At 45.7% G+C, this 27,795-nt stretch overlaps 1 protein-coding gene across 1 annotated transcript in view; it reads left to right on the top strand.

Moving 5' to 3' along the window:
* LOC137344874 (E3 ubiquitin-protein ligase RNF43) overlaps nucleotides 1-27,795 on the top strand; it is a 178,682-nt gene that overhangs the window by 111,642 nt on the left and 39,245 nt on the right. The window contains exon 2 of the mRNA XM_068008112.1: nucleotides 10,314-10,436. Within this exon, the coding sequence (XP_067864213.1) occupies nucleotides 10,314-10,436 (123 nt within the window). The remainder of the gene's footprint in view (nucleotides 1-10,313; nucleotides 10,437-27,795) is intronic.

Below are 27,795 nucleotides of genomic sequence, written 5' to 3'. Positions count from 1 at the left end.
TTTGAAGCGCTTTGGAATGTCCTGAGGATGTGATAGAAGCACTAGTTTGTCCGTTCTTTCCTCCCTTTTTTTCCTGCGATCAATACAACTTCTGAGCAAGGAATGACAAGTCTCAAAGCTGAGTGTAACCAATCCGTGGCCAGCATGGGCCAAGAGTTGGGATGGTCGTCCTGCATTCAGAACCACATAGTCTTATTTTTCTTTGTGCAACAGCTGATCCAAATTCATAGCGTCTATGCAACTACTATTTCAAGAGAATGGGTATTACAGGAGGCCGAGCATACTGCAGTCTTCCCTATGGTGCTTTGTGACAAATCAGAATGCAGCCCCTCTCCCAGTCCTGTCAATGGTTGCTGGCACTCTTCATGTATTTATAATCCACCATTGTGAATGCCAGCCTGACCCATTTCCTCATTCACCTTTGGACCCATCACTCTGGTTTTGTGAAGTGGGTGATTTATTCACCCAGCCCTGATCATTCAGAACCTAACCCCCAGCTCTAGACATGCTCCAATACTTTTTGCTGGGAGTAGCCGAAGAAAAGTTGTTCATATGTGGCCCCCTTTCATGATGCCTCAGATTTCAATGTCCTGTGCTTGGGCTGTATCCAAGCACATGACAGTCAACTGCTTCACACTTCCCAAGGTGCCAAAGCATCAGGAAACAAATCAAAATGGAGCCTGGCATACTATTCATCGAGCAGATCTGGGTAGCAAAATCTGGGTTACTCTCGGTATCTGTGGCACACACAGTGACATATTCAACCCTCTTCCCTAAAATAATATGAATTCCCAGTCTTGGCTAAGTTTAGGGAATGTGGAGCAAAGACTCGGGCTTTTCCTGCAGGGTAATCTGGAAAATGAGCCGGACCCCCTGGCATGTGGTCTTGGGACCTAAGAAAGCAGACAGGGCCTCGGTTTAACGTCTCATCCAAAAGGCAGCACCTCCAACAATGCAGCACTCCCTCAGTACTGTACTGAAATGTCAGCCTAGATAATGTGCTGAAGTCTCCGGGGTGAGGCTTGAATCCAAGACCTTCTAACTCAGAGGTGAAAGTGATTCCAACAAGCAACGGCTGACGCAATTCAAAAAAGATAGCTGTTTAGAAAGCTTAAAAGATCTCTGTGCTGAAAGTTAATGGAACAGGCTCCTCCTACTGGTATAATACAATGAGAGACACCAGTCACTGCCCTCTCTTACTGGCATAGTAGAGTGAGAGCACAACACATACAGTGAGATGGTGACACAGACACTGGCCTCTTCTACTAGTACATACAGTGAGAGTGACACAGACACTGGTCCCTCCTACAGATATAGTGCAGTGAGAGGGTGACATAGACACTGGTCCCTTCTACTGGTACATACAGTGAGAGGGTGACATCAAAACTGCCCGTTCCTAGTGATACAGACACTGGTACTGTGTAATGAGCGAGTGACCTAGACAATAGCCTCTCCTACTGTTACAGTACAATGAGTGTGTGACACTTTACTGGTATAGTGCAAAGTGAGAATTACACTTTATTGTTACAGTCCCATGAGAGCACTACAGATATTTTCGTCTCCTATTGGTGCAGTACAGTGAGTGACACAGACAAAGGCACACCCACTATGCACATTGCCAAATATTCTTTGAAGCATTCTGTGCCTCCCAGGGGGTTGAGATGTGTCCCAGTAGATGGACTAAGTACACAGTGCAGGCTGGACTTCTGCAAGCCATCTTTACGATGCTGACTAAGAATGAGATCGCGATCGGCCTGTACCCAGCTGGCAGTAGATGAGCAGACATGAAAGTGGAAAGTGAAGTCCCGCACCATAGTAATGATTCCTATGAACAAACAGGAAGATGCAAGTTACATTTCAATTACACTTTTCCTTTGATTTGCTTCCAAGTGCAGTTTAATTTTTAACCAAGTTACCATATTGCCGTATGACCTGCTTATCACCTCCTCATATACAATATTGACAGAAAAGCTCATATTGCATCATTGCGCTCTGGGTGCTGTGGTGTTTGAAGATTGCCTTTTGGTGAGACCGGAAAGGACTGGGTACAATGCCCCATTTGTGTATCATTCTTCTGCAACTGAAACAGATGCCAGCTGGAACATCTCGTCTCCACGGATGAAATTCAATGAAGTGCAAGACTGGTGGGAACAAAAAAGGAGTTTGAATTTCACAGTCAATAAAACTTCAGAAGTTTCATCATAGCCTTAAACATGTTTCCTGTGTTACTGAGGTAACAGCCGGCTGAATATGAAAAAGGAGCCATTATAGGCAAGATGGACTTGGTCCAGTGGGAGAGTGATGGACTCTTGGTCAGAGAGGTTGGTTGTTCCAGTGGGAGAGTGATGGACTCTTGGTCAGAGAGGTTGGTTGTTCCAGTGGGAGAGTGATGGACTCTTGGTCAGAGAGGTTGGTTGTTCCAGTGGGAGAGTGATGGACTCTTGGTCAGAGAGGTTGGTTGTTCCAGTGGGAGAGTGATGGACTCTTGGTCAGAGAGGTTGGTTGTTCCAGTGGGAGAGTGATGGACTCTTGGTCAGAGAGGTTGGTTGCTCCAGTGGGGGAGCGATGGAGTGCTGATCAGACTGGGTGATAGCTATATATAATATAAAATAAAAACAGAAAATGCTGGAAAAGCTCAGCAAGTGAGGCAGCATCTGTAGAAAAAGAAACAGTTAACGTTTCAGATCGAAGACCTTTCGTCAGACCAAGGGTGATAGCGATGGACTCTCAGTTGGAGGTGCCAGTGTGGATGGGTGGGAGGAGGAGGAGCGAGGAATCGGGTCGGGTGGGGGTGGGGTGGCGAGATATGGTTCCGATCACCGCCTCAACTGATTCCAGTAATGAATGCTTTGTGACAGAATTGTGCTCTGTTTTGGATGGAGCCCACCAAGCTACGTATGTCCTATGGGAAAATCCACAGGGTACTGACATTTTTTTAAAATGTGGTGCAACTCAGCCCCTTCTAATTAAAGGAATACTGTGCAGCGTCAGGGAGAAAGGAAAGGTCCAATTTGTGAGGGGATTTACATCAACTACGTAATGGAAGATGAGATGCCACATGAGTTTGAGGAATTTTGTGTGAGAATGTTGAAGCACTTTGTACCTTGGTATACCACATTCATGCCAAGGCCAGGAAGAAGCCAAATGGCCCTTTTACTCGGTTTTATTTCCGAGTACTCAAATTCAATATTTACGGAAGTTTTATGGTTTTATTTTTTTTCTTTATCTTATCCCCATCCGTTTTTCACTGAGTCAGTCTCCAGGTGACTAACCCTGCTCTATTGCCCTTCCTGTGATGCAGACTCAAGCTGAAAGGAGCGGCTACCTTGACAGAAGTTGCACCACCCTGTCACATGTTCTGGGTGCACGGGTTTATTGCTGTCAACAGGAATCACTTTCAGCCGGTAATAATTCTTTCCCTTTCCCAGTTCAGTCCCATAATTTTTGGTTACGTTGATTTCTTTTGGGATTGTACTGACCCATGTGACCATGACCCCATCATGCTCTTTTTTTTTTGAGTTCATAAAATGCCTTGGTTGCAACTGTGGTTAGGAATGGATCCACATGGCCACATAATTTGGTATGGTTTGGGACTGAATCACTCCTCCCTCCCCCTACCCCCATGTGTTGTCCTCATCTAATTTGGGATGGAGCTCAGTGCAGTTTACCTTCCCGGAGCGATTTTGGGTGATCCCAGGTGCACTGGTTTATCTTGTCCCCAGTGGCGGTGCAGATTGATGCCTGAAACAGATTTAAGTTACATGGCTACTGTTGGACACTGTCCGAAGTCTTTGTCCCTTAGTGGGTATGATGGCATTAAAGACTAATGTTTGGGTGATGTGGCTGTGATCAGGCATGTCCCATTCCAATTTACTAAAGGTTTCCTAGTATCGCTGGTAGTTCTGGTGTTAAAGGCCTCTTGGCCTTTCTGCTTATACAGGTTAATTTGCCTGGAGATTATTGTCCCTGTTTTGGAACTTTCCCAGAAGAGGTTGGGAGTGCTGCAGATTCTGGATCATATTGCAGGCTCCAGCATCGCTGCCGAGAATCCCGTTTATTAGAGAACGCCACATGGAAGTATAAAGCACGAAGCAAGCCTTGGTTAAATGGCTAGTACTGGCTGTCTTTGCAAATTTAGCAACTCTAACTGCCCTCAACCAAATCGAAGTGTAAGCTGCCAGCTGCTGAGTGAGTGATGGTGTCTGAAGCATGAGAGACTGTGTTTTTGTTAAAAGCTGTACAGAAGTTTCCGACAGAGGGTTTGAAGGGTTTTAACCCATGTACCAAATTTCTTGCTCTCTTTATCCTAACTACTGTCTTCCACATGTAGAATGTGCACATGCAAAATCTTCAGGTATGGGTTAACTTCACTGCAGCTCTTGACTTCTAATGTCAGTACTGCAAATTACTGAGGATTGTGTGACCTATGTAGCACTATAGGAGTCTATCCTGTTGGACACCGTACATTCTCAGATGGAGCATGCACTGGGACTGGCTGGAGGATATGGCTCTGAGATATGGGAGGGGAGGCAGCTGATTGGCATTTCCAATGCTGTCTCTGTGTGCATTGTATGTGGAATATCCTTTCTCTGCCATGTATTTTAAACTAACCATATAGCTGATATTGTTAACGGTTCCTCCTCCTCAGGTACTGTCCCCCGCCCCTTCAAATCTGCCATCATCTCTCACCTTTAAAAAAAAAACAACCACCCTTGACCCCTCTGTCCTTGCAAACTACCGCCCATCTCCACCCTCCCTTTCCTCTCAAGTCCTTGAATGTGTTGTCACCTCCCAAATCCGTGCCTATCTTTCCCTCAACTCCATGTTTGAATGCCTCCAATTAGGTTTCCGTCCCTGCCACAGTTCAGAAACAGCCCTTATCAAAGTCACGAATGACATCCTTATGAGACTGTGACCATGGTAAACTATCCCTCCTCATCCTTCTCGACTTGTCTGCAGCCTCTGACACGGTTGACCACACCATCCTCCTTTAACCCCTCCCCTCCATCGTTCAGCTGGGTGGGACTGCGTTCGCCTGGTTCCATTCTTATCTATCCAGTCATAACCAGAGAATCACCTGCAATGGCTTCTCTTCCCGCTCCCACACCGTTACCTCTCGAGTCCCCCAAGGATCTATCCTTGGCCCCCTCCTATTTCTGCCCCTTAGCAACATCATCCGAAAACACAATGTCAGGTTCCACATGTACGCTGACGACACCCAGCTCTACCTCACCACCACTGCTCTCGACCCCTCCATTGTCTCTGATTTGTCACACTGCTTGTCCGACATCCAGTTCTTAATGAGCAAAAATTTCCTCCAACTTAATATTGGGAAGACCGAAGCCATTGGCCCAGAAATTGCTCGGAACAGTGAACCAACAGTGCTTGCCGCTCCATAGATTTATACTAACCTGCTAACTTACCGCGGTCTTTTCTTCGGGCACTTCCTCGAATAGGAAGCGGAGAAGAGCCCAGCATTAGCTCCAGTGAAGCTGGGACCCATGGAAGAAGTGAGAGGAGCACTCTCTCCCCTCAACCAATCAGATTGCAGCATTTTTGACAAGCTGCGAATGGCTTCTGCAAGCCAGAACATAAAGTCCTGGAAGTGAAAAGTACAACATTAAAATCATTTGTAAAAACAGTTATCGACAGCAAAAAAAAGGGGAGGGTAAGAAATAATCAAACTAAATAAAAGAAGTGGAAGGAAAAAGTTTTTTAAAAAAGTTTTAAATTTTTTAATTAAAAAGAAAGACTTACTGCACTGTTAAAACTTAGTTTAGACCTGGTATTTTTAAGTATACTTGTTTTGTGGCGATATAGTTACTTTCCAGCTGGGCAGATAAGCAAGTTGGTGCTGGTCCCTTGATTCTATTGATTGCAGCCGGCGATATCCCTTTAATGGATATCCCTCACTGAGGCTGAACCAGACCGTTCGCAATCCTGACGTCCTATTTGACCCTGAGATGAGCTTCCGACCACATATCCGCTCCATCGTCAAGATCATCTACTTCCATCTCCGTAACATCGCCCGTCTCCGTCCCTGCCTCAACTCATCTGCTGCTGAAGCCCTCATCCATGCCTTTGTTACCTCTAGATTTGACTATTTCAATGCTTTCCTGACCAACCTCCCATCTTCCACCCTCCATAAACTTGAGTTCATCCAAAACTCTGCTGCCCGTATCCTAACTCGCACCAAGTCCCATTTTCCCATCACCCCATGCGTGCTAGCCTACGTTGGCTCCCGGTCCGGGAACGCCTTGATTTTAAAATTCTGTTGCTTGTTTTCAAATTCTTCCATGGCCTTGCCCCTCTCTATCTCTGTAATCTCCCCCAGCCCTACCACACTCCGAGATCTCTGCGCTCCTCCAATTCTTGCCTCTTGCACATCCCTGATTTTAATCGTTCCACCATTGCCAGCCGTGCCTTCAGCTGCCTGGGCCCTAAGCTCTGGAATTCCCTCCCTAAACCTCTCCACCTCTCTAGCCCTCTCTCTCCTCCTTTTTAAAATGATCCTTAAAACCTACCTCTGTGACCAAGCTTTTGGTCACCTGTCCTAATACCACCTCATGTGACTCGGTGTCAAATTTTGTTGATAACGCTCCTGTGAAATGCCTTGGGATGTTTTACTATGTTAAAGGCGCTGTATAAAATGCAAGTTGTCGTCGTTGTTGTTGAATGACCGAAGTGGCTGTGCTGCAGTAGTGGTTTCTTGTATGCAGTCAGTTTTTCTTCAATGCACATTTACATTCAAATGGCAAGTGAGAGTCCAATAACTTACAGGTGCAGGCTGCAACCAGGGTCTGAATAGCTGTAGTGCAGCACTATTCAGGTGGACTGATCTCTCTGTGGGGGAAGGTGGTCCCAATGGGGCCTGTAATACACTGCAACTTTCACATTGGGCATGATTTTATCAGGGGGCGGAGGGGTGGAATTCCTGATGGGAAACCCAGAAGTACGGGTTTCCCGAAGGTCCTTACGATTTTGACATAAGGACGTTTTTTTTTGTACGTTTCCTGCCCGATAGGCCAGCCTGATTGACATGCTGGCGTCAGTCAGATGGGAGAAGAGGAAGGAAGAGATTGGTAGGTGTTGGATGTGCAGGAGTCGGTGGGGGGGGGCGGTCATAGGGGGTTATCGGGGAGGGTTGGGGGGGCTCAGTCACAGGAGGGCCAGTCATCGGGAGGATCGGGGGGTTCGGTCATCAGGGATCCATGGTGGGGGGTGGGGGGGGATCTGAGAACCTTGGGGCGGTCACTGCAGGTATGCTTGTTGGGCCTGGGGGAAGCACGCCTGCTCCTCCGGGCCCACAGACTATGAAGGCACTTACCTGCACTGTCGGGCCTTCTTGCCTCCCCTGAAGTAGAAGGCCCAGGAATCCTGGCCCCCAGGGGCTAAAAATTAAAAATCTGTAAAAATGGAGGCTCGCAGCCTCCTTGAAAGCTTTTAGTGACCGACCCACTTCCTGAGAGCGGGTTGGTCGCCCGTCCCTCATCGCACTTCCGTGAAAACCAGAAGTGGGCGGGTTGGAGGCGGGTTTTAGTTTTTTACATTTTTGCTGCACCCTCCCCACCCCCAACCTACTTGTTTTTCCCATTTAAAATCATGACCATTGTGTCTGGCTCATTCTCCCTAGTGCCACTGATTGATGTGCAAAACTGGACGTGTGCTGATGCGAGGGACTGGGATGTGGTGTTGGAGTCTATTACAGTCGTATAACGGTCAATAAGAAATTCCTGTTTTGGTGTGGGTAGGAAGGCCCTGGCCGTGTGGGTAGGAAGGCCCTGGCCGTGTGGGTAGGAAGGCCCTGGCCGTGTGGGTAGGAAGGCCCTGGCCGTGTGGGTAGGAAGGCCCTGGCCGTGTGGGTAGGAAGGCCCTGGCCGTGTGGGTAGGAAGGCCCTGGCCGTGTGGGTAGGAAGGCCCTGGCCGTGTGGGTAGGAAGGCCCTGGCCGTGTGGGTAGGAAGGCCCTGGCCGTGTGGGTAGGAAGGCCCTGGCCGTGTGGGTAGGAAGGCCCTGCCCTGGTGGGTAGGTGTTGCTGTTGACGTGTTTTAATTTTTTCTTCTCTCTGTTTGGTCCAAAGCCCTTTTTGTTTTTGGTTAGTCGGCTCAAACTGACATTGGAGAGTTGTGACCTATGTTTCACTTCCTCCCCATCGCTCCCAGCATTGTGGAGGTAAAGGTGCAAAGTGCTAACTGTTCTAAATCCTTTTTGGGCCACATGGCACTCTATACTCAGCTGCCGACCTGCCACTCTGCAGTTGGTAGGGCAGGTAGGTGCCCTGTGGCCAAGTCCCTGTTGATGTTGCTGTGTAACCATGTGCAGCCTGGGGAGCCGCAGGGCCTGCACTTTTTCATCCTCACCATTCAACTCCTGCTTTGTGAGGCGCCTTGCAAGCAGTAATTTGCACCATTGGACTACTTTGAATAAACTGGTACTTCAAATTTGCATCAATTAAAGGCTACTCTATTCCCATTAAGAACTGCAAGACTGGAAGGATATAAATACCAGGTCAAGTCAGTAACCAAGAGGTGCTGTCCTCAGAATCTTCCTAAAACATGCAAAAACCTTGCTTGCATGCAGCAGGGCAGATACAGATCCATCCCATCCAGATAGCTCTCTTCCTGCAGCAAGCCCCACCTTGTACTTGCCAGGAACGAGCGCAGACAGGGGCGCCAGGCTGACTGTTGTTTGTGAATCAATGAAAGTGGACTTTAATTTCCAGTCTGAAATGAGTAAGAACATTGTCAGTGGTGAATCACACCCTGCACTTTACAGACTGGAGGCACCGTGCTGGGTGACTGAATGGAGTGGTGGGGCGGAGTGGTGGAAGAGGTGGATGGACTGGGAATGCCTCTCAGATCTTCCGGGAAGTAATTTTCAAGAAAATTGGCGATTCTGGAGCTGCTGGAATACAGGATACCTGCTTTCCTGTGGCCCATAGAAAACTCTGGGTATTAGCCCTGCTGTACTTCATAGCCCAGAGCTCTCGACATGATTGAATTCATAAGCAGGAAGACATAGCTTGTCAACTTATTTAAACACACAGTAGGTTTATTTTTAGCTGTGCCAAAATAAGTCGACACTTTCAATCCAAAATGTGAATTTTGTTCCAAATTAGTGATACGTGCTCGGTCTGCATGGACCCAAAGTAACGGGAGGTGTTGGATATATTCGAGATCTGACTGGAATTGCTCCACCCTGAAAGAAATCCTCCAAATGTTCAAATGCTGGATTTTTTTTATAAAAGGAGTTGATGCTTGCGGAAAACGAGGGCTAAATGCTCCAGATTGAAGCGGGATTGGTTTCTTGTTTGTGTCATCAGCTCCCATTTCATGCTTGCACGCGCGCTTTTTTAGATGCCCTGCTTGGTCAGGTTTTGGACTGTAAAGGTGGCAGCCCTATTCTGATGCTGTTTGTATCACAATTTTAGACCCGGTCCAAACCCCCAAAGCTTTTTAATAGATCCCCATTGTGTTGCATGTTATTCATTACATTTAGTTGTTATAAATGTTTTTCAGTTTCTTATGCCTCAGAATGGAGTACACTATGCTCGTTCACTTCTGCCCCAGGCAACACTACTGAAGAGTGTGGGTAATTCCCCGTGGCCTCGTGTCTCTGGGGTGAGGTTACTGTTGATTATTGAAGGTGATGTAGGAGTGACCCTTGCACAAAATTGGAGATTCTATGGCAATGTTGTTTATCTTTCATCCTCATCAGGACAAAGATGTCACCTTCACCCAGTCTATAGAGAGCTTCCAATTGGCGATTAACCTGCTGAGCGGGATAATGCAATTGAAAGGCTGACATTCCACTGTCTGATTTAAATTGTGTGATTTAATACACAGTAGAACCAGCACTTGGTGTGCAATAAAGAGCACCCCTACTCCTTCAGGACAAGAAATACATAGAGGGAGCTGGAAACAGCACACATTATTCCAAAGAGTGGGATAAATTGAAAAGGAACAAAGGATTGCACCATTTATCATGTACAGACCAAATTTTTTCTAGTTTGTGCAAGGTTTTAGTGAGGATCGTGTGTGAATGATGAACTGCACATTTGCTTTATTCCTCTGACTAGTGCTGTCTCTTCCAGCACATTTGGACTCTCTGCCTCAACACTTCCTCAACTTCTAAACCACACAAATTCCTGTATAGCACAAAGACTGGAATAAGGTGCAACCTATATGTTCGGTTTATCAATGATTTTTGTAGTTGTGATCAGCAGCTGTTTTTCCTCTGCTGCGCTATCTCTCTTTGTATGTTTATATGTTGATTGCAGTTTAATAAAGGTTTTGTTTATTGCTTTATTTGACAGTTTCACCCTCTGTGGCTGTGTAACACCAGTGAAGATGAACAGCAAGACTATGGCTTTGTCAGTATGGTCAAACTGGAGAGTCCTGACCGAGACCCACATCCCTGTCTCTCCCTCTTCAACAAGGTAGGGGACTTGTGCGAGTACACGTATACACGCACGCATACATATACCCATGTACACATATATATGTGCATGTACATACATGTATGTACACATGCACATACATGCAAACGTACATACACGTGCACACGTACATGCACACATACTCATACACTCACACGTACACACACTCGTGCACACGTACACACATATTTTAGTGTTTGATCACTTGAAGATAATATTTAACAAGTGAGACATAAAAAAAAATCAAACTTATATATATAAAAGCTGCCCACAGTGTCTCAGAGCTTTAATTTTCAGGGTTAAGAGTCCAAAGCTCTTGAACAATCTGTGAATTTTCAGGAAATTTAAATTTTTCCAAGTTTCTGCGCTGAAGGAGCTCACAGCCTGGATACTGTTCCACAGGATCACGATTCTTCCAGTTTCTCCCTGACTCAGACTGGGTACGGTTCCACAGGGTCAGCAGCCCTCCAGTCTCACCTTACCTCAGACTGGGTACAGTTTCACGGAAGAACAATTCCTCAAGTCTCACCCTAACTCAGACTCGGTACAGTTTCACAGCAGCCCACTAGTCCCTTGCCTTGACTCAGACTGCGGTATGGTTCTACGGGGCCAGCAGTCCCATTGTCCAATAGGCTGTTTGTGTGTGAGTCTTAGTGGCCTGTATTGGCCAGATATTCAATCCGAGGGGTGACACAACTAAGCCCAATTATTTGATGTCCATGCTCTGATCTGGGAATCAGACATTGGGCCTTTCTGGTGTTCATTGCTGAACGTTTGGAAATTCTGAGGTGGTGGGAGTGAGGGCAGCATCAGGGGAGGGGAAAGAAAACCGTACAAAGCCTTTGATTGCTTACTAACGGATTGACTGCATTTAGTAAAGTGGGCACGCCTCTGAAACCAGCACTGCCTGTTTCTGTAATCGCTATCCCATTTTCCTTGATTCCTCCAATTTGCCTGTACAGTTCTCTGCCTCTCCCAATACTGAATTCATACAAGTAAGTACATGTAATCCATTAGTGGTACACCCAACCTGGGTAATTTTGCATTCTCTTTCACCCCTTACCTAGATGCCAGTTTCCTAGACCTAGAGTCCTATGTTCCTGCCCCATACTCGTCTGTAACGACGTTTGAGGAAATGGAAGCTTGCAACTCCTCCAAAAACAGGCACCAAAGACTTAGCCTGTGCTGGGTAATAAAGACACACCACATGGCTGCCTTTTGTCTTGTTTTTTTCCCCACAGCGCTTCACAGCCTCAGGGCTCTGATCAACAGGATATTAATTTTTGATATATTTGTTCTTTAATTATATTTTTTGGTGCAGTATTCTTTTGTCACAACACGGTGTCTTATATTACATCCTAAGTGAACATTACACAAGGTGCAGAGGGATAGCAAATGATTCTTGCAGAGAGGCTTACAGGCAACTCTGGGGGTGAGTCTGGCCCAGGCCAGTAGTACGATACTTGCCTGCTAAGTTGGTGTCCTAGTGGGCTTTGGCTTTGTCACCACAGCTTTTTGAATTCCAATGCTCATATGGAGTGATGTGTAAAAGGCATGGTATGTGGCGAATGTTATGGCCCTCTGGTCAGCCACAGGCAGGTGGTGAAGAAGAACAGTGCAGCAGATTTGGAGAATTTCTGCTGATTCAGAATGTGTGAGTACATGATTTTCTTAGACTGTGCTATTTTCCTCTAGACCATTGCCATTAACCTTCACTGTGCTGACCCTGAGAGTGACCGTCACCGTTAACCTTCACTGTGCTGACCCTGAGAGTGACCGTCACCGTTAACCTTCACTGTGCTGACCCTGAGAGTGACCGTCACCGTTAACCTTCACTGTGCTGACCCTGAGAGTGACTGTCACCATTAACCTTCAGTGCTGACCTAGAGAACGATTGATGCCATTACTCTTCACTGCTCTGACCTGAGTGACTGTGGACATTACTGTTGTCAGGATTCCACATAACAAGATCCTTGTTTTTTTTTATATAGGAGAATTTTATCCAATTTAAGAATGCAGTTTCAGTTCACCCCTCCTCCCATACAGTTCTCTGGCAGTGTTCTGGTCTATGCCAACCTGTGTTAAGGAGTTTATTCTACCAACAGCTTGCCTGTTGTTGTCACTGCGCTCAGGAGAAATAGTAACGGGCAGAGCTTTCAACTCAAATAGTAGATTCTAAAATGGAGTCAGAAGTTTGTTACTCACATCTCTGCTAATGCTCTCCATCTGCGAGCTACAAAGAAAGGCACTGCTGAGTCACGAGCACTGCAGGAAGAAGTTGTCACTCCTACTTTAGGAGTTTAAACTGATATCTGTGAAACCAATAAGGCTCCTGTCTCTGGAGTTAGTACTATAATGTAAAAGCGCTGCATGCATCTCAGGTGGCAAGGAGCAGCAACTTGCAAGGTGTTTTTGTTTCATTGCCTCCAAAGATGAGAAATAACTGGAGAGCCCATTGAGTCGAGTCCAGCAGTGTCAATATTGATATTGCTGGCCTATACAGATCTTCCCTTGGACATTGGGGGAAAATCTGTGGTGAGAATCGGAAAGTGTAAAACCCAACTCCAGTAACCATGCATGCACAAATCTTGCACGTGCAGTTTCAGTGTTGCTAAATTCAACCTCCAATATAAAATAGTGAATGGTGTGAATTTGACACTAATGGCAACTGTGACCTATCGCAGAAATTCTGTAATTACTGAAACTGAAGGCTGCACTTCTGCATTGGTTCTAGTTCGAATTTCTTTTGGTTTTTTGTCATCAGACAGTTCCCTTCAAACATGGGCTTGCTGCTCTGCACTTAATAAATCAAATTAAGCGAGTTACCCCAAACCTGCTTCAAGCCTTTGGATTTTCAGCAGTCCACTAATTCTACCATTTTATAACCTCTGTTCCCCATTTCTGATCTGGTCAGTAAAAGCAGCACTGATGGCAACAAAAAACTGGATGCAGTAATGCCAGCTGAACCATGATAATACAGCACCCACACTCCTTGTACTGGAGGTAACCCAGCTGCATGGGCTGCCATAAATGCAGTGTGCTGTCACCAGTCTTATTTAATGCACTATCATTGATGCAAGTAGGAAAAATCACACTCAAGTCAAATGACTTTAATTCAACGCCTCTAATTGCTCCTACCGCTGCCAGCACCAGTTACAGACTATAGCCACCAGCACTTTACACTAGTGTTATACAGTGTAAAATACTCTCCCCAGATGCAACTCAATTTTGAAGGACAGAATTTATAATTATACTGTTGGTGGGGGGAGTCTACAGATCAAATGTATGAATGTTTCATACCTAACATTATGCTTTGCTCAAATTCTAGTGATAAGACTGGATGTACAGTATGATCCTGATTGTAGTCTTGTTGGAATGAATTGTGGATTAAATCCTGACTCAGTGATGCTAGACGCTAAATGAAGCTGGCTGATTGCTGATGCACTGTGGATCTCCTTGATCCTTGAGGTTTAGCAGAATTTCTAATCAGCAACTATATCTGTGGCTTGGAAGAAATTCCTATTTGTATATGGAGGTTGAACTTTGTTTAGAAATGAAGATGACTGTACCTGTGGTAACATCCTGTGATCCCATTCATAAAGGAATGCTGCTTAAAACTCAGACACTTTGATCTAATCCACTAACACAGAAAGCAGCGTTAACACCATGGTGTCTTGCAGATTCTGTGATCTTGCTTTATAATAAACATTATGAATATACCTACTTGCACTTGCACAGTACCTTTTCATATAACAAAAGTTCCAAGTGCTTTACAGGAAGTTAGAGGGCACCAGGCAGAAAGTGGGACTGAGTTACAGATATGAGTGAAGTTGCAGTCCGAGTGATGGGTCTTGAGACTTGTGAAAATGAAGCTAAGGTAGAAGGGTTTTAAAAAAAGAGTTAGAGTGAAAGATGTGATGGTTTAAGACTCTGCCACCAGAAGAAGAATTTGATAGGAGGGGGGCACTGGAGTGTGACCAGCAAAAGTTGCAAGCTAGGACATAGGGTGGAAGAAGAATCTGAGGTAGCTTGAGGCAGACCATGGAGAGAGGTAAGACAGGGAGCCAGTTGAGTTTGGTGAGGTCAGGGGTGACAGTTGTACAGATATAATGCAACAAATTCTCCGAGTTTAGGGTAGAGCGCGGAAGGCTGTCAGGGAGAATGATGAAGAAATCGAGCCTTGAGGTGCTGGAGGTATGGGCAAACACCATTGAGATAGAAAGGTAAGTAGGCAGTATCATGGAGGTGAAATTAGGTGGACATAGACTGGATATGGGGTTTGAAGATTAGTGTCGAAGACAGGATGGCTTATGTCTTGCTAATGTTGAGCTGGAAAAATTTCTTATTGATCCTGAAAGTGGAGACGGACAGGCAGTGAAGTGGGATGGTATCACTGGTGCAGTCCAGGGAAGTGGTGGGAATGTAAAGTTGAGTGTCATGCACATACACGTGGAAGCTAAAGTCATGTTTAAGGATTGTCCTCAAATGTAGCTATGGGGCATTAAGTCCTCCTGGGTAGGTGGTGAGGTGAAACCTTTTCACTAATGGGAGTAATGAGTAAGTGATTAAATGGAATTGAATTCTGTGCTTTAATGGAGCACAGGTGACTGTTATAACACTGCTACTGAACTCCATGAGGGACAGGCCATACATAGCTGGGCCTGAGGTTTGTTCTCATCATTTACTTCTATACAAAGATATTCCTTCCATAAGCATCTTTGCCCTGAAGATGTGGAGATGACTTGCCGAAATCTTGGTGCAGTATTGGGCACCTCGCCTTCACAGGACACTTCACACTCAGGACTGGCTCATGAAGAGATACAGAGCTAAACTTTTCTTCTGAGAAAACGAGGTTGAGGGAGGCCTGATGCAGGTTTTTAAAATGCTGAGAGGAATAGATAACATAGCGGTAGTTGGTTAATTAACTTGGGACAGTGAATGCAGGACTAGGGAATGAGGAAGAAATTAACAAGACTGCAGGTTTAACAAGACTGCAGGTTTTCCCCACAGGATAGTTTGACATCATCTACCAGAAAAAGCAGCTCAACGTGCAGATTAAGTTTTTTTTTAACAGCTGACTGACTCTCCGGCTAGACACTGTATTGAGGAGCGGCAAGAGTATGGATGATGATTGCCAAATGATTTGTAAAACATGGTTTCTACATTGCTAGGATCAGAGAGGTGCCATGACAAGGATGACTCGGTAGTACAGTTTTAGAAATTCATTATTTGCTAGATTTACCCTGATGGAAGGGAGGGAAAGCATTTAAAAAAAACACTTTCCTCGGGAGGTAAAATAGAGTAAGTGGTCTGTGGGAGGGACAACCCCACGGGTTTCATAGATTCGAAATGTATACGGTCTGTGAGAGGAGCAGGGGTGATGGGTTTGGGAGAGTCCGATTGTATACGGTCTGTGGGAGGAGCAGGGGTGATGGGTTTGGGAGAGTCCGATTGTATACGGTCTGTGGGAGGAGCAGGGGTGATGGGTTTGGGAGAGTCCGATTGTACACGGTCTGTGGGAGGAGCAGGGGTGATGGGTTTGGTAGAGTTCGATTGTATACGGTCTGTGGGAGGAGCAGGGGTGATGGGTTTGGTAGAGTTCGATTGTATACGGTCTGTGGGAGGAGTAGGGGTGATGGGTTTGGTAGAGTTCGATTGTATACGGTCTGTGGGAGGAGTAGGGGTGATGGGTTTGGTAGAGTTCGATTGTACATGGTCTGTGGGAGGAGTAGGGGTGATGGGTTTGGTAGAGTCCGATTGTACACGGTCTGTGGGAGGAGTAGGGGTGATGGGTTTGGTAGAGTCCGATTGTACACAGTCTGTGGGAGGAGCAGGGATGATGGGCTCAATGGTCTTTTGTTTCATTTTTGTCGTCTTAATAGCTGCATTCCAATGAAACAAGAATGAGTAGTCAGTGGAGGGGTGTGTCAGAGGATCTGGAATTGAGGAAGGATAAAACTTAAGAACAGAATATCTGGAAGTCTACAGCAGGTTGCTGAGTATCTGATGGAGAAGTACAGGTTTAGGCTGGGATCTCATCTCTCAGATGCTGACTGAGCTGATGTACGTTTCCAGCATTTTTTTGTTTCTAATTTAGGTTTCCAGTGTTTGTAACTTTTATCTTCTTCATGGTGTGTTATCTGGAATCTTAATGCAGAGTTAAATCTGTTTAAGATCTAACTGGATATAATGCTGTGGGAGGAGCAAGCCTAATGGGTTTGGTAAAGTCAAGTGTTAATTTTTTGTCCAGGCCAAAACTGGCCCACTTGTATACACGTGCAAAGTTCTTAAAAGACAGCAATCAAACCTGGACTTCTACTGTCTAGTTCGCAGTTATCAAAATTACAAGGTGGCCCACTCAAAATCAGACTGGTGATCGACCAACAAACACCGGTAACCCTCCTGCTGAAGCAAGCTACTGATATATTAGTGCCCAACATTCCACGCAGCAGTCCAGAGCTGGAGGAACCCAGTGGGCTGTCTTGGCACAAATTCCTGCCCCGTATTTCAGAGGCAAGTGTTTGAATCCAGCCTGACCTCAACCATTAATCGTTTGTCTGGGAGAACTTGGCTCCTAATTTCACTTTCAGAGCCAAGGGAAATAATTATGGGGTGTTGAAGATTTAGGAGAGGAAGGAGCCAATGGGACGATAGAGGATTGCCGGTGTTCAGTTGTAAAACTTCGGTCGCATGGGCAATCGAAATAAAATAAATGTGCCAGCTGTATAGCTGATAGTTGAAGGTTTGCCTGTACTAGGGTCTCTTGCCTTGATCAGTACTGACTAGTTAGCACATTGTAATCAGAGAGGTATGAAATGTCAAAAATGCAAACCTATCATTCACTTTAGCTGAGTTGTGACAGAATAATTGTTTCTTGGTTGATACTTTCATACCCGAGAACCTTTTTTAAGAGCCAAGTGCTTCCAGGCAAAGCAGTTAACTGCCAAGTTCCACATAGGACAGTCTGGTGCCATAAGCACTAGGGACACCTGCCTCCCACGCACAGCACTGTAAGTTTGTGCCAGGTCGATCTCACCGGGATTCTCCTGCCTGGAAGCTGTCAGCTTACGGAACAATGGAGCAAAATAATTGCTGCTCTTCCAGTTACCGTCCACCATTAATTGAATTTACCCAGACTCTGAAGAATGAGCCCCAGAGATCTGATCCTTTAGAGGTGTTTTTCTATTTATATTCAGATTGTACCAGTGAGAGTAGCGGATGCCTGCTTACAGACAGGGCATTATCTAGATAGAGGAGGCAAACTCCTCCCCTCAGCAGCAACAGGGGGTCCTACCTTTTGCACCTCCTATGTGCCCAATTAGAACTGGGAGAGCATTGCTCAGAGATTGCAACTCTGCTGGAGCATCACTTTCCTGGCATATCAGCATCAACATGCAGGTGTCTTATTAAGGCTATGTGCATCTGATGAGGTCCTCCCCAGCCACCACAGTATGTTTGCTTTGGATTACGTGCAGTGGTTATTTTGGGGTGCAATGAACAGCAATGATTCCTAACTCATTTCTATTCAATACACGTTGTGAGACGAGTGGACAGTTGGTGTTTCCTATGTTAGGAAGTGCTAGTGTTTTGATTTTTTTTTCCTTTGTCCTATTCAATTGAATGTTTTTCCTGAAGTGAGTTTTGTAGAATCTCCAGGGATGAACTATCATCAGTTGATTAGTGTTGTGCTTCATTGACTGGAAGTTCTCAAGACGGAGCATCAGTGCCTCCTCATGCCTGTTCCCTTCTCTCACCCCTAATCCAGCCCCCTCCTCTTCCTTCTTTAGCCCCCTTCTCCACCTCCTTCCAGCCCCATCTCCTTCAGCTCTCCTCCAGCTCCTCTCCTGTTCTTCCTCTGTCCCCATTCCTTCTCCAGCTCATCTTTCTCCCTGTTCTCTTTGAGGAAGTGAAGAGATCAGGAGCTATAAATTGTCCACAGCAGCAATTGTTTGTTTAATTTGTGTGACGTGAAACTCAGTGGGCCTCATTCGGAGCTCCTTCAGCACCCTCCATCTCTGTCTCCAGTAATAGATAGTAATTTTGGCTGTGCATTAGGTTTTAATGAGCAACTTTTTCATCCAACTCAGCCTCCCTTATACAACGGTGAGGTTCTGTATTCTACATCTAGTCAAAGAAATAGCTCTGGTAGTTGTTCAAGTGATCTAAGTAACTGGGGTCTCAGTGTAACATTTATGGTTTTCTCATGTTCATGTCTTGTGAAAAATCAAACGGTCTTGCACTTCATTGAGGAGTTTGAGTGACTCCACCTGGGTAACGTACACACTGGAGATCCAGTTTTCAGCCAGGTCCCGCAATGTTCAACTCCTCGCCGGAGTTGAATAGAATTTTTGGAACAGATGACGTGTTGCATCTCAGTTGAGCTGATGAGACATCAAGGAGAGCAGCTGTTGTCAGCCTTTCTGCCACACTCCACCTGACACAACCTTACAGAACTGCTGCTCCTGCAGGCGGTTTCTAAAGTGATTCACATCTGATTAACAGCTATATAGGATTTGCATGCTTTGTCCTAGGGACATCCCACAGGACTGCAGTGAGAAAACCACAGCCTCAGCTTCCACCGGAGGCTCCGTTAACTGCAGAAGCCTAACAGCGGCTTGTGCAGCAGCTGAATCAGTACAATGCAATCTGCCCCAAGTTCTTATTATTTGATGGGTCCCTTCTAATCCAGTAGATCTCAATTCTATGCGATTGGGAGGAAGCTATTTTTAAGGCAGTTTTCCAGTTGTGGATAATCTGAAGAGTGTTTTGGCTGTGTTTGTTTGGAGACATTGAGGAGCACGGTTTGCAGATGCAGTTGAATGTGTCGTGCTGACACTCCATCTCGAACAGTCACTCAACAAAGAAGCAGCGAGACATTAATAATGGAGGAGGAGGAGGAGGAGGAGGTGAGATTGGAGGTGGGATGCACCTGTTAGGGCAGCAGCAGGCGGGAGTGAGCTGGATGGAAGGAAGCAGAGCAGATTTGTTATTGGTGGGAGCAGAAGGATGGGTTTTTATTCTGATTTTCCCCCTCCCTGTAAAGTGACTTGGGTTATTTAAAGTTAGGTATAAATTGGGGAGGCTACAATGTTGTCAAAACACATCGTGTATACCCAGGTATGGCAGTTCTTGCATTTTTTTTCCCGCTCTTCAGAACTAAGATGATACCAACTTATTGTCAGGTGAAAGCTTTTTATCTTGGTGTCTCTTTTTAAAAAAAAAGCTCCACTTTTAATTTTGAAAAGTTATTTAAAATCCACCTCCCAATTAAGGGGGTGAAAAGAAAAGGGTCAAAGAGCAGAAAAGAAAGAATAGTGTGGGTGGGCATCTTGAATCTGTGGGATATCAGTGGGCACTTCACCTCGACACTGCGGGGGGGGGGCATCGGGCACCTCGACACTGGGCGGGGGGGGGCATCGGGCACCTCGACACTGCGGGGGGGGGGCGTCGGGCACCTCGACACTTGGGGGGGGGGGGGCGTCGGGCACCTCGACACTGGGGGAGGGGTGCTTTGGGCACCTCGACACTGGGGGGCGTCGGCGTCGGGCACCTCGACACTGGGGGGGCGTCGGGCACCTCGACACTTGGGGATGGGCGTCGGGCACCTCTGCACTGGGGGGGGGCGCTTCGGGCACATCGACACTGGGGGGGGCGTCGGGCACATCGAAACACTTGAGGTGGGCGTCGGGCACATCGAAACACTTGGGGTGGGCGTCGGGCACCTCGACACTGGCGGGGGGGACCGTCGGGCACCTCGACACTGGCGCGGGGGGCGTCGGGCACCTCGACACTGGCGCGGGGGCGTCGGGCACCTCGACACTGGGGGGGCGACGGGCACTTCCTGGATCTGTCGGTCGGCACTTTCTGAATATATCCAGGTGGATACTTGGCGCATCACCTTCCCCAACACCCACCCATTGCAGGCCATTTTAAGCCTGTTGCTGTTGGATGGAATTCCTTGACCATTTTAACCCATTATGCACTAAAGCAATAACATTCGAATACATTGGAACAGGTTGGCATTCGATGCTGATTACATTAACCATAATTGAGGAAGGCATCGGTTTTGGGAATGTGAATGGCCATAGGAATATTTGGCCTGAATAAGTTTGGGAACCACTGTTCTAATCCAACTATCAATCCTTTCTGGTGACAGTTCATGACCAGCACTATGAGTGAGGCGCCAATAACCGGTGCTGTGTTACTTTCACTTATAAATTAAACTCTTGGCTCCAGTTGTTACAATAAAAGATACTAGACATTTCCTCTAGTACCTCCCTCCTTCCCAGAGGCTGCAGGAACAGGGCAGCCATTCGCCTCCCCCCCCCCCCCCCCCCCCCCCCCCGACAAAGTGCTGTTCTTTTGTTGCTGTTTTGTAAAGGGGTGTAGGGGTGTCTGCTACCCAAGGAGTTTGCTAATCTAAACGCTGCTGCCTCCCAGCATTCCTATATCGGAGCAGCTTACACTGGGGTGGATTCAGCGGCAAGCGGTACTTGCACAGTTGCTATAACGTTCTGTTTGTAGCTATCTGTCTGGCTCTGGCCGCAGACCTCCCCGGTGTAGCTGTTCACATTTGTCATTGTCCTGGCTTTCGTTCCAGAAGCCGGGATCCAACCTACCTTACACGGTGGAGCTGCACACCTCCAAAAGCTTGTGGGCTGCTTCCTTTATATCCCAGCCCTGCCTCTGAAATCAGATTTAGCTCCTGAAGCTCCGCTAACATCAACAGGGTATAAAATCGGTGAACGGCAGTCTCCTTTCCCCAGAACTGGCTTGTCCTTCAGGTGTTGGCATCAGGTCAGTCATCATACAGTTAATTTTTCTGTGAGCCACTTTAGTTGTTTGTGATTTGCTAAAGCAATGTCCAGCAGCTGCAAGGTCTCTGCATGCACAGCAATGTGCGAGGCGAATAAATCATACTCCCCCCACCCCCCCCCCCCCCCCGACCCTCCCCTCCCCTCCCCTCCCCTGGTCCATCCAGTAAAATTTCCACAGGAATTCCATGTCATTACATTGCAATCTTTTCTGCTAAAACAGACGCCTTGGGGGGAACATTTCTGAATGCAGAGAATTCCAGAGAGTGTTTACAGCAGGCACATCTTGCCATCTTCTACCTTCAGAAGGGTCCATGGTCCATTAGATTAACTAGCACAAGAAAGCAGCAGGTCGCTGCAGCGACTATCTAAACAGTGCCAAAGAAGCCTCCGGAGCGAGCAAGTGAGCGGGAAAGCAGTGACTGATGTGCTGCCAAGGAAAACAGTCCCTGTGTTTACTAGGCAGGTCACGTAGGGGTACAGGAAGGCCATAGGTCTCCATTTAAAGAAGCTTGAAAACCCAGCAGCTGTCACAGAGTACCCCCCCCCCCCGCCCCCCCCCCCCAAGCCCTGTGCTGGCCGTGAAGCACAGCTCTCTGGCTGCAAATGTGTCACAGTGGTGAAGATTAAAGAAACCTCAGCAGGCCCCACCCAGACTTGGGGCCATACAATAGCCTAATTACACAGAATTTCTCACATAGTTCAGGAAGAGGCAGCAACAGCTGCATCGGAGTGCTTTCAGGAGCCGAATGGGACGTGTTCCAAGCTGTGTGAGATTTGTTATTTGCGAGGAAAGCATTTCAGTGTTCAGCGCGGCGCATTCCTCTCCATGTGAGCACCCAGCCCAGCTCGGCAGCCAGCAAGCGAAAGTTGAGCCTGACCATGAACGTTGCGTGGAGGAGCTTTTATGAGTTGTACCTCCGTGTCGTTTGCAGCCAGCTTTGCTTTGTCTCCATGGCAACACTGTCCCATGTAGGTGCGCTGCAGTGACTGGCAGGACCTTGTTTAGTGCCCTTTTCTGTTGCCTGGATACACGTGACTGACCTCAGATATAGCCCCAGCACTCTGTCAGCTCGTGATTCAAATTCCCCTTAAACTGAATCGAGGTTTTCCTCATTTTAGATTTTTTTTAAAAATTGAACTCTCCCCTCCCCTCCTTTGGGTGCAGACTTGAGCTGGGGACATTGGTCCACAGGCATAACCAGATCTCCCACACCTTAGCCAAGTTTGTAGTTTGTTGGTCATGTGAGAACCCAGGCAGTGAGTGTTGTGGGCTATTCAACAATAGGGAGAATCGCAACTAGTCTTGACCTCGCTTGACATGCAATAGGGTCACTAAATAGAGAGCAGGAACAAGAACCCTAGCTGTTTTTTTTTCTCACCCTGAGCACCTCATTTACTCCCCCAGCTGCGATCAGCTAATTCAGCACAAATTGAGAATCCAACCCGGAACCTCCTGGCCTCTATGATTACATTCCACATCTGTACCTGAGAGCTCCTGTACTCTCTAGGCCATCAGAAGAGCTACCTCATTTTATTACCATTTCCCTCCCCCTGGCGGGGGGGGTGTGGAGGGGATGTGTGTGTCCCGTTCTCTCTGTCTCAAGCGCCGTCAGACTTATTACTACGTTAAAGGTGCTATATAAATGCAAATTGTTGTGTCTCATACACACGCATCCACTCACCTAACTCACCCTTTATCTTTCACATGACCTGTCCTCTCGAGGGTGATCCTATTCCATTTGAAGTGTGCTGTTTATTTTATCAGTTGCCCTCAAAGTTCTCTTCTTCCCACCCTCCTTCCCTGCCCACCCAGCAAAAAAAAAGGAATTAAATTTGATTTCACTGAGACATTAGATTCTACTGGAGGGAGGTTACTTGGCTGAGGTTGAGTAAGATGCCAAGGAGAAGAGCACTGCTTTCCTAATGGTTTAAACAGTAAGAAGATTGCAAGTGCAGGATACACATCAGTAGGGAAGACAGAAGCCACCAATGCTATTTGTATTTGAGGGTGGGGGTAGGGAGCAGCACACGTGGATGAGTTGAACCACTTTGGATGAAAACCCCTACAGATAAGAGCTGATTCAGAGTAGGGTTTACAAAGACTTCAAAGACATAACAATGAGCCAAATTTGTCCACTGGCTCAACAGGTGGGAGAGCTATAGTGGGCGGTTTGTGGTGTCTGGGAAGCATCCAGCTGGAGACTGTGTCCTTCTTGCACCGCATTTACTGCTTCATAGTGAATTAACACATTGAGTGGCAGAGGAAGGAGAGGTGCAGGGTGAACTCACAGGAGCAGTAACAAAGTGGTGATTTCTGATTTCTTAAAACCAGCAGGACATAGTGTAGTAGGGTGTAGGCCCATGTCGCTCCTTGAAGTTGACTATTGGCCACAGTACTAGGGACCAGAATTTGGAGGAGGGAGGGAGAGTGGAAGATAAGACCATGAGATGGGTGTCTACTGTCCTTACACCTTGGTTAGAAGGGGAGTGTGGAAGAATGTAAAAAGATCTCTAGATGTGGATATTATTATCAAGAGCCTGCATCATGGCATGGGTCAGTGTCAGCACTGGTATTAGGGGATGTCTAACTAGTAATTCAAGCAGGAATGCATCAGTGCTACTGGTTTCTGTTCCTTTAATAATTTGTCTCTATTGAAAAGTGTAAACGCCTTAAGATTGTCAGGTTGTTAGAGTTCTTGTTGGAATGTATTATTAAATACCGAGAACTCCCAGCTTATTTTAGAGGAGAAGTAAGTGAGTGAAGCCACTGCCTCATGTAGCACTGAGTGATGCAGACTCCATCCCAGAGGGGCTGATCTCAGCTGGAGCAGGATTTGGGGCATTACAATTGGCTTCAGCACTTCTGGCTTAAGGGGGCATAAATTGGCCCCTGCCCTGTTTGCTATCCAAAGGTGCTGCTGGAAAGTGCTCATGTATAGACGTTGGGTGAGGCCAGAAATGGGCTCAGCTATGATGCCCATCATGGTTAAACAGCTTACCAACACACAATGTCTAGGCTGAAATGTTAAGGCTGGCAAGTTGGGTGAGGTTCTGGATGGCTGCCATCTGTAGAACTCATACCCCAGCAAGAGTCAGCACTTTTAGCAAAAGGGGAGGAAGAGAAGTATCCCAAAAAACGTTGAATAGTTCCTGTGTTACTGGGGCCATGGAAATGATATTTGTGCAAAGCAACCAGCTGCAGTTGAATAATATAGGTAGTAATGTCTTAAATTTATGTCCTTATTTTGTTGGAATAACTCAGGAGTTGGGGAGAAATGTAGCAGATCTTGGAGCTTGTATTTGTCTTCATTCAACAGTCTTAGTAGATTAAATAAGTCGAGCAGAGTCCATCTTGTGCAAGTCATACGTGACCTGTTAGGAGGGGTGTAGATGGCTCAAATGGCCTTTTTGCACTCCATACTTTTATAATTACAGCACAGGTGGGTAATGGCCTGTTCCTTGTTTGCCTGGAAGCCGTGGTCTGTATAGCAGAATTTGATTTAATAAGTTTGCTCCAAGTGAAATTAAATACAAAAACCGAGAAGATTTGGAAATCCCAGCCTCTGCCAGTCTGGGTTCAGAGAAAGGGAATCAGTGGCAAATTTCATTGTGAAACTGAAATTAATTTTTATGATGTCACTTTATTGGTAGTTGAATGTATTGGTGAGAGACATCGAATGGGTAAGGAAAGTAGAGTTAGTAGAAATATCAGAAAAAGAGTTAAGTGAACACTGTCTCATACTCTGCGGGTGCTGTTTCAGCTTTAAATGCCTTGGGATGTTTTCCTACGTTAAAGGCGCTGTATAAATCCAAGTTGTTGGTTCCATCTTTTGATTGGCTTGAAGAATAGAAGTCTGACTGCAGAGGAGGAGATGGGGAGTTTGCGCAACAGCCATTAACACTGGCCTTGGATCAGTGGCCCAGAGGGTAGTTGAAATTCTCCACGATGGATGGAATTTCATTGCAGAATATAGTATAGGAGGAGGACTCGCTGTGATGGGAAGCGTATGAAACAGGCTTTGTTCAGCACTCAGATGAAATAAAAGAAAAAAGAAGAACTTGCATTTATATAGTGCCTTTTGCAACCTCCGGTTGTCCCAGAGCGCTTTACAGCCAATGAAGCACGTTTGAAGTATGGTCACTGTTATAATGTAGGGAAATGTGGCAGCCAATTTGTGCACTGCGAGCTCCAACAAAGTGCAGTGAAATAAATGACCAGATGATCTGCTTTAGGTGTTGGTTGAGGAATAAATATTGGCCAGGACATCAGGAGAACTCCCCAGCTCTTCTTCACATAGTACCATGCGATCTTTTACATCACCTGAGAGGGCAACCATAATTACAGATTTTGTCCTTCTAAACTTTGGTTGTCCCTGGAGGGAGAATTTTGAACTGTTACTACTAGAGTAATGTACTGGTGGGAACAGGTCTGTCCCAGGGACTGTGGGACCAGCTTGGGGGATGAATTAAGAGCACCATATAAGAAACGCAGCACTCCATGTTAGTAAATTAGTAATACGCTAAGTAAACCCAGTGACAATACTGGATAATCAGAATCTTAGGACTTCCCTGCTCATTAGTCACCTTTCACACAAAGATTGACGGTCAGGTTCCTGCACATTGACAACAGCATTGCTGCCAGTAAAGGGAGAGAGTGGTGCTTTACATGGCTGCTGTGTTCAGAAACTGGGGCCAAACATCCATATCCATCACCAATGGACTTGTATGTCAGGAAAAAGAATAGGGGTCAATGTTTTCCAGGATTGAGTGATACATATGTGACTACACAAAGCATTCAAAACAAAATTGGAACATAAGGTTAATAACCGTGGTGGGATCTTTAAAGGTGATGTGGCTTATGTTTGTACAGGATGGGGAACTTAATATTCCGGGTATAACATTTTTAGGAGAGTTGGGGGAAAATGGGGGGGCGAGTGGCAGTATTAGTGCAGGACTCTACCACAATAGTAGATCATAAAGATGTTCCAGGGGGTTGTGTTAAGATGGAAAGCATACGGATAGTGTTAAGGAACATGAAGGAAACTGGTACAATTCTTGGTGAGCATTACAAGCCATCAAACAGTGGAGATGAGATAGAGATTGAGATCTGCAGACGGTTGAGAGTTCCTTGTAAGAACAGGGCGTGATTTTAACTATCCCAAGGATGGCCACATACATTACTTTTGTTTCAATCTAATTAGGAAATGCTTTATAGAATGCATTGCATCCATGACAGCTGCCTAGATCAGTATGTTTCTCGTCAAACAAGGAAAGAAGTACCCTCTATTTTGTTCTGGAAAATGAAGTGGGACAAATAACTAATGTGAGAGTAGAACAATTAGAAAATAGTGACCACAATATTAGTAGGTTCAATGGAAGAACAGAAAAGGATAGCAAAGAGTCAACGATAAGGTTGCTGGATTGGAAAAAGTCAATTCAATGAGATGATAAGGGGTTTGGCCAAAATGAACTGGGCTAAAAAGTTAGGAAATAGATCGACAGATCAGCTGTGGGAAATCTTCAAATATGAGAGGCATAGAATATAAAATAAATACATCCCTATAAGGTAAAAAGGGGGTGCATCAAAGTATGGAGTTTCATGGATAAATAGAAAGATTGCAACTAAACTGAAAACTTAAAAGGGAGGCATATGATAAAAGTAGAGCTAACGATGTTAATATAATCATGAGGAATATATAAAGTGTAATGGGGAGATGAAAAGGAAGCTTAGAAAAGCTAAAAGGGAATATTAAAAAGGGCTGGCAGTTAAAATAAGAAATAGTAAAGGCTTTTGTAAGCATTATAAAATAAAAAAATGATTAGAGAGGGTAGGACTGCTCACTTGAGGGAGGGAATCTAATTTTGGAGGATGAAGGGATGTCATATATTATGTAAATAGTTTGCATTGGTTTTTACAAATGATGGAAGTCAGAGTGTTGTAGATGTACTGGAGGAGGCTATGACCACAATTTTTAAATCCTCATTAAAGATACAATTTGTGCTGGAGAGTAGCCACTGTAACACATTTGTCCAAGAAGTGAGAGAGTGATAAACCAGAAAACTATAAATGACAGTTTTGGGTGAACTCTTAAAATCCATAATTTGAGAGAAAGTTAATAAACATTTAGAAGTGTGTGGATTAATCAAGGACAGAGTCATTAAAAGTGAGGTGTGTTTGGCAAATTTAATAGTTTTTTGAAGAAATTACCAATTGGATAGATGTAGTTTGTATAGATTTTCAGAAGGCATTTGATAAGGTAACTCCCAAAACATTTGTTAGAAAAATGCAGGTGTGTGGTATAAGAGGAAATTTAGCAACATGGATAGAAAGTTGGTTGATGGGCAGGAAACAAAAAATAAGAGTAAACGGGTGTTGCTCAGATTGGAGAAGGGTTGGAAGGGGTATGCCCCAGGGGTTGGTGCTGGGCCTGCTTTTGTTTTGGATATGTGCAGATGATTTGGATTGAGTATATGGAACAAAACCTCAAAATTTTCTGACGATACAAAAGTATGAGGCTTGGCAAACAGCAGGAAGGACTTTA

Source organism: Heptranchias perlo, chromosome 28 (genome assembly GCF_035084215.1).
Source record: "Heptranchias perlo isolate sHepPer1 chromosome 28, sHepPer1.hap1, whole genome shotgun sequence".
In the NCBI taxonomy this organism is placed as follows: domain Eukaryota; kingdom Metazoa; phylum Chordata; class Chondrichthyes; order Hexanchiformes; family Hexanchidae; genus Heptranchias; species Heptranchias perlo.
Note: the sequence above shows the minus strand (reverse complement) of the source record. Positions and strands in the feature narration are given on the sequence as shown.